The sequence below is a fragment of the Tiliqua scincoides genome, chromosome 11 (genome assembly GCF_035046505.1).
Source record: "Tiliqua scincoides isolate rTilSci1 chromosome 11, rTilSci1.hap2, whole genome shotgun sequence".
Lineage (NCBI taxonomy): Eukaryota > Metazoa > Chordata > Lepidosauria > Squamata > Scincidae > Tiliqua > Tiliqua scincoides.
In genome coordinates this window covers 9,880,484-9,892,842 of record NC_089831.1, presented here as the reverse complement: position 1 = coordinate 9,892,842, position 12,359 = coordinate 9,880,484, and the positions used below count along the sequence as shown (strand labels likewise).

The 12,359-nt window shown below is 49.6% G+C and overlaps 1 protein-coding gene across 1 annotated transcript in view; it reads left to right on the top strand.

Annotated features, from left to right (window-relative positions):
- Window positions 1-1,067: 1,067 nt before the first annotated feature.
- LRRTM4 (leucine rich repeat transmembrane neuronal 4) overlaps window positions 1,068-12,359 on the top strand; it is a 49,547-nt gene continuing 38,255 nt past the window's right edge. Inside the window, exons 1-2 of the mRNA XM_066639670.1 lie at window positions 1,068-1,196; window positions 1,650-1,690. Coding sequence (XP_066495767.1) covers window positions 1,068-1,196; window positions 1,650-1,690 — 170 coding nt within the window. The remainder of the gene's footprint in view (window positions 1,197-1,649; window positions 1,691-12,359) is intronic.

The window sequence follows — 12,359 nt, the reverse complement described above, 5'->3', positions numbered from 1 at the left end:
CACAGGCGAACTACAAGGACTGCACACCCTAACAATGGTGCCTAATGCTTTTATACTCAATATGCATATTACACAATATAAGCCTACCTGCTGCCATATTTGATTGTTTCCCTTTTGCTTTAAATTAAGCATGAGTAGTACTCTAGATTCTCTGAATTTAGTTATATAATGTGAACAAGCGCAGTAACTGTCTTCGCTCCTTTATCTTCTCAGAGCACCCATTGTTCAGAAATGACCCCCAGAACCCTATTGAGATGCCTCAAACATAATGTAGCTTTCTCCTGTCAATATGGTTTAGTTCAGCTAGATTCACACACACGGGTTCAACAATAGACAAGACCAAAGTCCATCCCTAAGCAGAGCAAGTATCTTCTTTGTTCCGGCTTGTAACACGACAATGATTCTTAACAGAGGCGACATGGATTTTACAATACAATGGTAAAACCTGCGGCATACCATATAAGATATACGTATACATGAGACTGCTCAGGATCACTAATGGTCACAGGGCTGTTTTGGGCCTTCAATTTCCACAACAGTCACAACCAGGTCTGGTCTAGAGAGTAGAGCTTCCAGTTGCCTGAAGATAACATCCGAAGGTCGCCAGTTCGAGGCCACCGGCACCGTGCGACCTTGAAGCAGCTGACAAGCTGAGCCGAGTTATTCCATCTGCTCTGAGCGTGGGAGGATGGAGGCCAGAATGTGAAACCAGATCCAGAAAGTAACACCTGAATGTTGTGGTTCTTGTAAGATAGAACATTCTTTCAAATTGTAAAAATCCCTACGGGGATTTAATAAACCTATGTAAGCCTATGTAAACCGCCTTGAATAAAGTCTTGAATAAAGACCAAGAAAGGTGGTATATAAATACCTGCATTATTATTATTATTATTTTACAAAGCACCTTTGTATCTTGTAATACCTAATTCACCAGGCGGCAGGAAGGGTCCCTTCCAGTGTTTCTCAATCAGTGGTACAAGTACCACCAGAAGTACTTGACATGGTGTCTGGTGGTACTCGTGGGACCCCGGACACATGCCACCTGACAGTGAAACCAGGAACACGACATGGCGGAAGGAGACTCAGAGCCCAATCCTGGGCTTGGCGCGCTGGCTCAACACCGGCCAAAGTGCAGTAAGCGAGCTCCGGTGGTAGCCCGGCGCCGGACGGGCACCCAACCACCGAGCAGCAGAGAGGTATGTAGGGGCATGAAGGGAGGTGGGGGGAGGTGTTCTAAGGAGGGAGGAGGAGGGCAGAGGGTAGGAGGTGGCGTTCTGGGGAGGTGGGGAGAGGCATGCTGGGGGGAGGGAGAGGGAGGGAGGGAGATGGGACCAGTGGAGTGACACTCCACTGGATCCAGAGCCTCTATGTTGGGCTTGCCGCCCTACACAGAGGCTCTTGGTTCACCGCCGACCTTTCGGTTGCCAGTGAATCAAGTAGCCCCATTGCAGGGGAAGGAGATGAAGGAGATGAAAGTCCCCCTTCTCCCAAGGAGCTGCCGGTGGCTGCCCAAACCGCACAGGATGTGGCAGCAGCCATTTATGGTGGCAGAGCTCCAAAGCATGCTTTCCCAAGCTTGAAAAAGCCCTCCAGTCCACCCGGTGCCTCTGACTGGCGTTTGCCATGTCGTATTTGGTCTCCCAACCCAGAATGTCACTGCCGGTTACTTCCGGTGGTACCATGTGAAGTGGTACGGCAGAGGACAAACTGGTCCATTCCATTCCCAAATTTCTGCAAGAGAGAAGTTTGCTTACCTAGTCTTTTAAAGGTTTAATTAACTGGCTAAAAAAAAAAAAAAAATGACAGCAGGCTTAATAACTGTTTCAACAGCAGTTGTTTGCATTCCCTTTGGCCATGTCAAACTACCAGGTGCGCGGTGCAGTCTAACACCCCCCCAATTTAAAAAAACAAAATACAGACTACAACAGACGTGCAAACCCTTACAGGGCAGCCCTACTTGTCTGGTGGTTTGGAAAGTGGAAATTTGAAAATTGCAGCCATCCGCCCCAAGGATTTAGCCAGCCTTCTCCTTAAGCCTGCTGAGAAGCCTTTTTTTTTTTTTAAACAGAAGTCTAAGCAAATAGCCTTTCGCAGCCACTTAATGCCACTTGTCCCCAAACAATAGTGATTGATTTTGTCGAGTCCTGCAAACACAAATTATCCTTAATCATCTTAGCCTGCAAGGCATGCTTACATTTAACTTGTTTTTAAACCGGGGGTTGTTCCCGCCACCATAATAAAAAATGAAAAGCATTTACGGCAAAGAAGGGAGGGAACACTTTTTTCTGGGTTAAGGGACGTGCATTCCCTGTAATTAATTTTTTTGGGGGGGTTCGCTCTGGTGCTGGGTTGAGTTGGAAGCAAGAGGCGAGAATAAGACGTCAAAATTAAACAAGCCAGCTCCGTTGCTTCTTGCTAAATTGCTCCTTCGGGCCCCTGCATGGTGAACCCTCGATCTGTATGATCGTTTGTTTTCACGCCGAACAAGTACACACAGCAGGGCTGCCGAAGACACACCACTTCCTAACTACACACAGCTTTTCACAACTGGCACTTTAGTTGTTTAGCATCCATCTCTGTTCCGGGGGGATGAAATTGCACGGATCGTTACCCACTGCTTTGGAATCGCAAAGAATATCCCTCCAGCAGCTACAACAAAAAAGAAAAGACGAGGGTCAGGATTTCTGGGGCCTGACACCTGCTCTGTCCGGTGGCTCTCTCTCCACGGCTGTGGTGTCATTGTCGTGGCCTTGGTCACCTTCCTCAACCTCCCTCTGCTTCTGGATTAGGAGCCTCCCTCATGTTCTCCTCTGCTGTAAATAAAACCATTGCACATAATGGCTCCAAGGCTGAACACCAGGTGATTTTTTGCAGTAGAGGCTGGCTGCTCAGAGGTCCCTTTTCCTGGAGAAAACTGAGTCCCCTAGCGACATCCATGCTGGGTAAGAGAACTCTGTATGGGGCAGCCCTTGATGGGTTGTGGCCAGGGTTCCTTAAAGGCTGGAGGTTCTTCTTCCAACACTACCTTTGCGGTGGTCTCATTACCTGGCACTAGCCGCTAATGCTGCCCCCCACTACCAGAGGTGTAACGCACTGTCCCAGTGCCTGGGACTGAGTCATATGCATCCTGACATCATTTCCCTGGAGAAAGAGGCACCTGCAGGGGAAGGAACAGATTTTGTGAAGATGCCACCCCCTCCTCTGGGGAGAACCTGGAAGTGACTGCCTTGCACCTCTTTGCACTCTCCATTCCTTCTCCTATGGAAGCCCTCCTTCAAGGAATGGAGGGTGTAACTAGGGCAGAGGCCGAGGGCAGTCATGTGCTCCTCTCGCCTTAGCACCCAGGGCAGGTACCCCCCCAGGCTCTGCCCATTTGCGCCTCTGTTGCCACCACCACTGCTCTCCCCAGAGAAGTGGCATTTCTCCTGCCTGTTTAGGGGTCATGTCATCCTTCTCTGTTACGGCCTCATCAGGGAGTAAGCTGTGTGAGCTATGTGCCCCACACACCACAATACATCCCCACTGCCTACGCAGCTTTCTCACCCTGACTCCTGTAACCCAGGACAATCTGTCTCCTCCTTCCCCCCAGGGCCAGTCCACCCATGAGGCCAACTGAAGCATGCTTCAGGCACCAGTTTGGTGGTGGTGGGGGGAGCACACATCTCTGTCCAGCTCCTTGCCTCCATATCTCCTCCTCCTCTTTCCACTTCCTGGATTGGAAAAGGAAAAAAAGGAATGGAAAGGAAAAGGAATGTGGAAGAGAGGGGAGTTCTGAGCTGCACTGGAGTACCTGCGGGGGGTCAATGGGTGCAAGTGCTCCTGGGGGGTACGGCTGAGTGGGGTGGCACTGCCCTGAGCCCTGCTGCCCCAAGAGCTGCCCACACCTGCTGCTTCTGCATCTGAAAGTGTTCTGAGCCCAGAGAGGCCACATGCAGCCTCCCTGACCCTCAGAATACCTTCTAAGGTCTCCAGAGGTCCTTTAAAAATCACTGGTTTTCTGGTCTGGTTTTCTCCTAAAAATGGGACATTACATTTTAAGATCTTGCAGAGGCCTTAGAAGGTTGTCTGAGGGCCGGAGATGCTGCACGCAGTCTCTCCAGCCCACAGAAGACTTCCAGAGGTCACGTGACTGGTGGGGGGGGGACTTCCAGGGTCACCCTGGGGTGGCACAGTGGCCAGGACTGCTGCTGCTGAGAGAGAACACTGGAGAGTGGGAGCAAGCAGAGGCTGGCACGTCATCAGATAAGGTGGGCAACTGTTTGGCATGCAGCCTTGGGCGTCAAGAAGTCTTGGGCTGGCCCTGCAGCCCCACACCTCCATGCCTCCCCATTTGCTGGTGACAGTGGCTGCCACTACCACCGCTACTTGGAAAGCAGCCACCCTGCTGCACTACCTCACCAGGTGACAGACTGTAGGTGGTGCTGGACTGGTGAGGGATGCCCTGCGCTCACCCTGCACCAGCTTGCCACTTGCCGTTGCTCTATTATCAAGCTGCAACCTCTATCATGACCACTGCTGTGCTCAAAGGAGCAGAGCTGAGAGCAGCTGCCACTGCTGAATGAGAGGCAGTGGTGTCACTAGGGCAGGTGCGGGGGGGGTGCGGGCCGCACCAGGTGACACGCAAATGGGAGGGGTGACACCACTAGTGACCACAATCACAGTTTGTAGGAATAACGCCATCATGTTATATATCAATCGATGCGTAATTTCATGCAGAATGCAATAAAATAAACTGCGTTGAGATATCTGCATTCTATCAAAAGGTATAGCCAAAAAAAGCGAAGGTGGGGCATTGGTACATCACCATGCCCACCACTGGGCTGTCCTACCCAACAGACGGAAGGAGGTCCATCATGGGGGGACGCACTGGCTTTCTGCACCAAACCCAAGTGATGCCACTGATGATGAGGGTAGCCTGCTGCTTCCTGCCCCAGCCTCTCGGTGGCCTGCCTCCCACTCTCCCAGAATGAGGATGCCTGAGCAGGCGAGAGACCCGTGTGTGCATTTCTGAGTGCCCACAGACCTTTGGTTGGTCCAGAATGGCAGTCCGTTCTGTGCCACGACCCTCAGCGCACAGATGCCGAGGATTTGGGCCTTGCTTGCGCTTTCTTTCTTTGACGAGCTGAAGCTTTGAACAAAAGGATTTGTCTCGCGCTTCTGAGCTCTTTCTGTCAAAGCCGGTCTCTTTGTCGGTTGAAAGGGATCAGAGGATTGAGCTGAATATCTTGGGGAGCTGCTCAAACAGTGTGTGTGGGGGGGGGGGTCACAAGTAGGTCAGTTGATCCATTAGCGTCTCTAAGCCTCCTCTGATGTTATTAGACGGAAAGGAAAGCCACTTGGGCTTCCTGTTCTTCATGTGCATGCGTGCATTCCTCCACAAGATAAAAATGTGCAGGCTCATGACATGGGTGTCTCACCATGGAAAGAGAGACGTACAAATTCCATTTTGGGAATTGCAGAGGATCATTGGAATCAGGACGTGCAAGGAATTCACCCTTCCCATCTTCCACAGACATCATAACAGCCAACTGGGCACTCTTCTTGGATTCTTTTGCCCCTGTACGGATGCACAGTGGGGTACAGCAAGAAGCATTACGCCTGCCCCACGCCTACACACATCATTTTAACAATGAGAGTCAATGAGACTTCCTCCTGGGTAAGTGTGGGTAGGATTGCAGCCTAGGATTGTTCAAAATTTTCCTGCTTGATGACGTCACTTCTGACATCAGAAGTCAGGTCATGATGTCATGGTGATGTCAGGTCATGATTATGTCAGGTCACGACATCACTTTCAGTGGGTCCCGACAGATTCTCAGTCTAAAAAGTGGATCCCGGTGCTAAATGTGTGAGAACCACTGGTCTAACAAGACATCTTGCATGCATATGCAGGGCTGGCTTTCAGCCATTGGACCAATTGCTCCCAATTGGACCCCACCCCTAAGGAGACCCTGCACTAGGGAAATGTCCTCTAGTCTTGTATGCAATTCTGTATTCAGATGTGCTTAGATTCATTTGGTCCATGAACTCACATGCACTTTTTGCACGTTGATTGCTTTTCATTCTACCGTAGAAATATAAAGTCTGTAATACATTTTATTTATATCCTTAAAATTTGAAAGACCATGGCTGTGAATCTGGGGCCCTCAAAAATGTTTCAAATTGGGCTCCACAGCTCCTAAGGCCAGCACTGTGTACACTGAGTCATGCTTAGGGATGACTGAGAGCATTTTGTACATATAGGTGTGCATACAGGGGACCCTCCAAAGATGTTCTGATGAATAAATGAGAGCTGGAGGTAACTTAACCATATGATGCTACTCCCCTCATCATTCATTCATGCATTTTAAACCCCCCCCCATGTCTCCAAGGGGTCCTTGCTTTCCCATTTCACACTTGACAAAGTTTAACAAGAGCAAACAGCTTGATCTAAGTAGTTACGGGTAAAAAGCAACCACCATAGGAAAAAGAGGGTTCAAGCATCTATAATCAAGTATCCTAGAAGGCAACAAGCAATTAACTTGCACATCTTAATTAAGGAAGCCATTTCCTTTGCACATAACTCAGTGAACATTGGTGGGACTAAAAAGAATGGCCAGATCAAAATTCCCAAGAGGCAAAGCTTTCTATGAAGAGATGGACATTTCAGAGAATGTGATACTCGATCAGTCACACAGAAACAAGAAACACATGGAACTAGCTTTTTCCCCTCAAAGCTGGCATGCAGCCATCATATTCTATAGGCGCACCATGTTTTTGTGTGTGACCTCCAATATTTTAGTACAGTGGGCCCTCCTTATCCACAGGCTTTGGCATGCACTGACCTGGACTCAATGATGACATCATCACCATCATTCTTCTTTAGAGACTGACTAATGATCCGATCCTGCCTAAGTGATGCCTTAACAAAGCGTTTTGTGACAGCATTCTTAGCCAGTGCACTGGTGGGATGACTGGAGATTTCTTGCTAATGCTGGCGATCTCAGGGAGTCCACCCAGACCAGCTAAGTCAGAGCAGGGGTGAGAGGAGGGGAGGTATGGGGTGGAACAGGGTAGGGAGAGGGCAGCAACAGGGGCAGGGAGTGGGCAGACTGGGTCTGGGAGAGGATGGGTTGAGTGGTGCCATATCCTTCTTGGGCTCATTCCACCTGCATTGATCAATTCAGACTTGTGCCAGCAATATAACTGGTTCAGGTTCAAGTTGACCCATTGCAGCTGCAGAGGCTTACCCTGGGACAAGGGAACAAATGCCCCTTACCTGAAGAGACCCCCCCCAATAGCCGAAAGTCTTCTGCAAGAGAGGCAGGAGACATTTAGGGTCTCCTAAAAGGCATTTAGGGTGCAATCCTACCCTGCACTGGAACAGGCAAGCCAAGAGGCTTGCGCTGTATACAGGGCCGGATAGGGGCCAAAAGTGGCTCAGTCAGAGGCAAGGGGAAACTTTTTTCCTTACCTCTGGTCAAGGCGCCCTTGCCCCTATGGGTCTCCTCAGGCTTGCGCCAGCCTCTTGCTCCCCACATGCCTGCCCCCAGGACTGCCCACTGCCCGCCATCCCGTCCCCCCGCCCAGGAATGCCCCCTCCCTGCCTGCCTCAGCCGGGCCTATGCAAGGCTCGGTGCCTCTGTCAGCGCGGAGGCTTGTTCCAGCCTCCACAGGCCAGCGTGCCTCTGTATGTCAGCCTAGCCAACTTGTGAGGAGGTGCAAATGTTTGCGACCCTTATGGCACATTTGTGACCCTCCTGGGCCGACGCAAGGGACTTGCGCCAGCTCAAGTGAAAGGCAGGATTGCGCCCTTAGGATTAGGCTGTGAGTGGCGCCCTTTTGCCTGTGTCCCAGCTGGCCAATCCCAGATGCCCACCCTGGCACCATGCCTTTTCAGAGACAATGTTGGGAGATCTTAGGCCTCCATGTTTCTCTTTCACGCGCTCCTAGGAACAACAGATATTAGACTCTGTGGGCTGAGAGAACCCTGTTCTCACAGCATAGAAATTCTCCTCCTAAGGTGAAGCAGCCTTCGTGTTTGAAACTCCAAAATGTGCCTCTCCCTCATTTGTGAAGCTCCCTCAACCTGTTCATCCAGCATTGCCCACCCAGAGAGAGTTGCCCTATGGACTTCTTTGTACGTCATCATTCATACCGCAGTCGAGCGTCCCCAGCCCTCACTTGCATTTTCAGTAGTCATAATTTGTTGCCCCCATACTGGACTTTGCTTTAAGCTACTTTGTTTTGCGGGCTTTAATAGGATCAAGCCAACAGGAGGGCACACGGCAAGCCCTTGATAGAGCCATGAAATATATATTCCGCTATTTGTATCCTATATTCGCAGGCCCCTTTATTTATTTTAAGAAGGCTTGAGTCTATAATTCCTTAGAAAGGAAAACTTGAACCATGGGTCTTAGGGAAACGGCTAATCCCCAGTCTGTAGACTAACAACTGGCCGCGATTATGATGTCACAGGCAGCAAATTATGACCCTGGGTAGGAAAGAAGCAGTAAGAAGGAAGGGATGCTTAAGGTTTCATTTTCTCAGTGAGGGTAAGGAGAGTGGTATGTTGGGGAAGAGTATGAAAGCAGAGGAAGCAATAGGATTAATGATATGACATTGCGTTAATGTCTGGGAGGCTTTTACCAAATGGCCCATCTCTGTTCCCTTCCCCTCCTTCCTAATGGTTTAGCTGGGATTACATAGCATCTTGTCATGGGAGAGTTAGAACAGACAAAGAAAATATTTCTTTACTCAGTGTGTGGTTGGTCTGTGGAACTCCTTGCCACAGGATGTGGTGATGGCGACTAGCCTGGACACCTTTAAAACGGGATTGGACAAGTTTCTGGAGGAAAAATCCATTACAGGGTACAAGCCATGATGTGTATGCACAACCTCCTGATTTTAGAAATGGGCTATGTCAGAATGCCAGATGCAAGGGAGGGCACCAGGATGAGGTCTCTTGTTATCTGGTGTGCTCCCTGAGGCATTTGGTGGGCCGCTATGAGATACAGGAAGCTGGACTAGATGGGCCTCTGGCCTGATCCAGTGGGGCTGTTCTTATGTTCTTAAACTACAATTCCCAGGAAGCCTTGCAGGTCTCTTGTTATCTGGTGTGCTCCCTGGGGCATTTGGTGGGCCACTGTGAAATACAGGAAGCTGGACTAGATGGGCCTATGGCCTGATCCAGTGGGGCTGTTCTTATGTTCTTAAACTACAATTCCCAGGAGGCCTTGCAGGTCTCTTGTTATCTGGTGTGCTCCCTGGGGCATTTGGTGGGCCGCTGTGAGATGCAGGAAGCTGGACTAGATGGGCCTATGGCCTGATCCAGTGGGGCTGTTCTTATGTTCTTAACTACAATTCCCAGGAAGCCTTGCAGGTCTCTTGTTATCTGGTGTGCTCCCTGGGGCATTTGGTGGGCTGCTGTGAGATGCAGGAAGCTGGACTAGATGGGCCTATGGCCTGATCAAGTGGGGCTGTTCTTATGTTCTTAGGAACCTGAAGCATCCAGGCAGTAGAAGGTCAGCACTACTTCATACGGATCCACCCCCCTGCATGCACTCAAATAAACGTTCCACTGAGAAAATGATGGACAAGAATCAGTGCAGACCCTTTGAGAAATGCTGATGTAGATGTATGTTTCTGTGAACTCTCGTGAATAACGATGGGAGGGGTGGGGGAGGAGCAGAGAGGATGTGAGATCAAACAACAACATGGCTGCATTGCAAAATAGCATTAGGAAACAAAACCAGGGCTAGTGCGGCCAGCAAGCTGCAGTCCTTGTCCTCTGCCATCCCAACCCGTCCCTGTTCCCCAGTGACTGCTGAAGGTACACCAGAGGTACTGGTGCTGACTCTCTCGGACTGGATGGATTGGCAGGAGGGCCACATCTTCTGTCTGACGCTGTGTTGGGGGCCGGGGAAAAAAAGGAATTGATTTACATTTAGAATTTGAATAAATTTACATAAGTTTACATAAATGAATATTTTAAAAATGAACTTATATGAATGAATGAAGGTCTTGCAATAGCTCAAGGCCTATTAAAGGCCTTGAACAAAGCAAGGCTGGCCTTTCCTTTGCTGCCACTACTGCATCACAGACATGAAACAGAGGTGCTGAAGGTATGCTCGTTCTGCTGCTTGGGAGAAGCTGGCAGTAGCGCATGGGCCACAGGGTGTTCTGGGGCAAGCTCTGGCCCTGGCATCCAGACCACAGGGCATTTTGCCAGCCTGCCACTATAGCACTTGCCCCAGACACAGGCCAAAATGACAAAATTTGAGGGAGCGGACAGGCAGGGACTGGGCCTCTAGTGCAGCGATTTTCAACCACTGTGCCATGGCACATTGGTGTGCCATGAAAGGTCCACAGGTGTGCCACAGGGGTTTGGGGAGGGTCATTTATTAGTAGGGTAATTGGGGGAAATTGAGCCCCCTACTAGCAGCATAGTGTGCCTTGTCAATGGCAGAAAAAAAGAAAAAAAATGGTGTGCCTTGAAAATTTTAGCACCTTATCAGTATGCCATGAGTTTAAAAAAGTCACTGCTCTACGGTATTGTGTCTGTCACACCCACCTTCCACAAAAGGCAGCCAACACATGACTCCGCCATAGATATAATCACTATCAAAATTACCAGTGCCAAGGAAAAATGCCCACAGAGGTGTTTCCAATTGCTCTGCATAGGAGCAAACAAGCATCTCTCAGACTGCATGCTCTTTGGCTCGGGTCTGTACAAGCACCTGTCACCAGCATTGGTGTATGCGCTGAAGGAGGGGAGGGGAAGTTTTTATGCTGAGAAATTCTCTCGTGTCGTTCCAGTTGGTTGTGTAACTAGGGGAGAGGAGGCAACGAAGCACAGAAAAGACCAACAGCTGCTGAATCCTGCTGCCACGCCAGTGGATTTCTGCGAATGTCTTCAACGAGGGGAACAGAAATTGTCAGCTCCCTGCCCGTGTGTCTGTGTCTCTCAGACTGGATGGATTGGGTGTCAATTGCATTGGTATTATTTTATAAAAGCCCAAACAGGAAGTTAAAGGTGAATGCCCTCCATTTGGCCTAGAACAGGGGTGTCCAAAGTTTTTGGCAGGAGGGCCACATCTTCTGTCTGACACTGTGTTGGGGGCCAGGGGAAAAAGGAATTAATTTACATTTAGAATTTGAATAAATCTACATAAGTTTACATAAATGAATATATTAAAAATGAACTTATATGAATGAATGAAGGTCTTGCAATAGCTCAAGGCCTATAAAAGGCCTTGCACAAAGCAAGGCTGGCCTTTCCTTTGCTGCCGCTACTGCATCACATGAAACAGCAAGTAGTGGAGAAAGCCCTCATCCCACAACTCACGCAAAAAGGTCAATCAGTTGCCTTTACGCTGAGAGCAGTTGCATTGGGCCAGTGTGGGCTGCAAGAAATCTCTGAAGGGCCAGAGGCTCATTGGAGACTGGGGGCTCCCTGAGGGCCGCATTGAGAGGCCTCGAGGGCCGCATGTGGCCCCAGGGCCGGGGTTTGGGCACCCTTGGCCTAGAAGACCAGGCCATCACAACTTTCCATACTTGCAGGCAGTGGTGTGACTAGGGTTTGCATCACCCAGTCCAGTGCATGACCGCCATGATGGAGAGAGTTCGAGAGGGCTCGCAGTTGTACCTTGACAGTGCAACCGTCTGCATGACTACTCACAAGTAGGTCCCATTGTATTCAGTGGGGTTTGTTCCCAGCAAGGGGTATATAGGATTGCATCCTTAGTTCTTAATGTGTCCGTCCCCCCGTCCATCCGTCCCCCGATTACGTGTTAAGAGCAGTTTGTGATGGCCCAATTCCGGCTGGCATCAATCTGATAAAAGCATCCAGGACCCCTAGAAAGTTTTACTATTAAAACTGGTATCCAAGAAAGATGGGAATCTGAAGATTCTCCTCTCTAAATGCCATTATCTCACATCAGAAGATGTCCAAAGCTATCTTTCATATGAGACAAGGTGTTAAGTTCCGCAGATCTGACGCTCGGTTCTAGCGGGTTGCATTTACTTAATTCAGAAGGTTATTTCATCATCCTCATAACACTTTCCTTGCCATGTTCCATAATATCTGGTGAGTTAATATGTGCACTACTGATGATGTGAAAAACTCTTGGATACAAATTCAGCCTGTGCTGAATAAAACTCCCCCCCCCCCATGGTAAAGTGAAACCACAGATATGGGAGAACACATCCCCCCACCCTCCAGAGCTGAGGGGACGGTCCTCTGAGTCCAGTAGAGACTGTCCACAGCCTCTGTCAGGCTCGCACTGAGCCCTAGAACTTAAAAAACATCATGAAATTGGAAGTGACTTTTTTAAGTTCTAGGGCTCAGTCTGAGTCCAGAAGAGGCTGCAGATGTGCTGGGC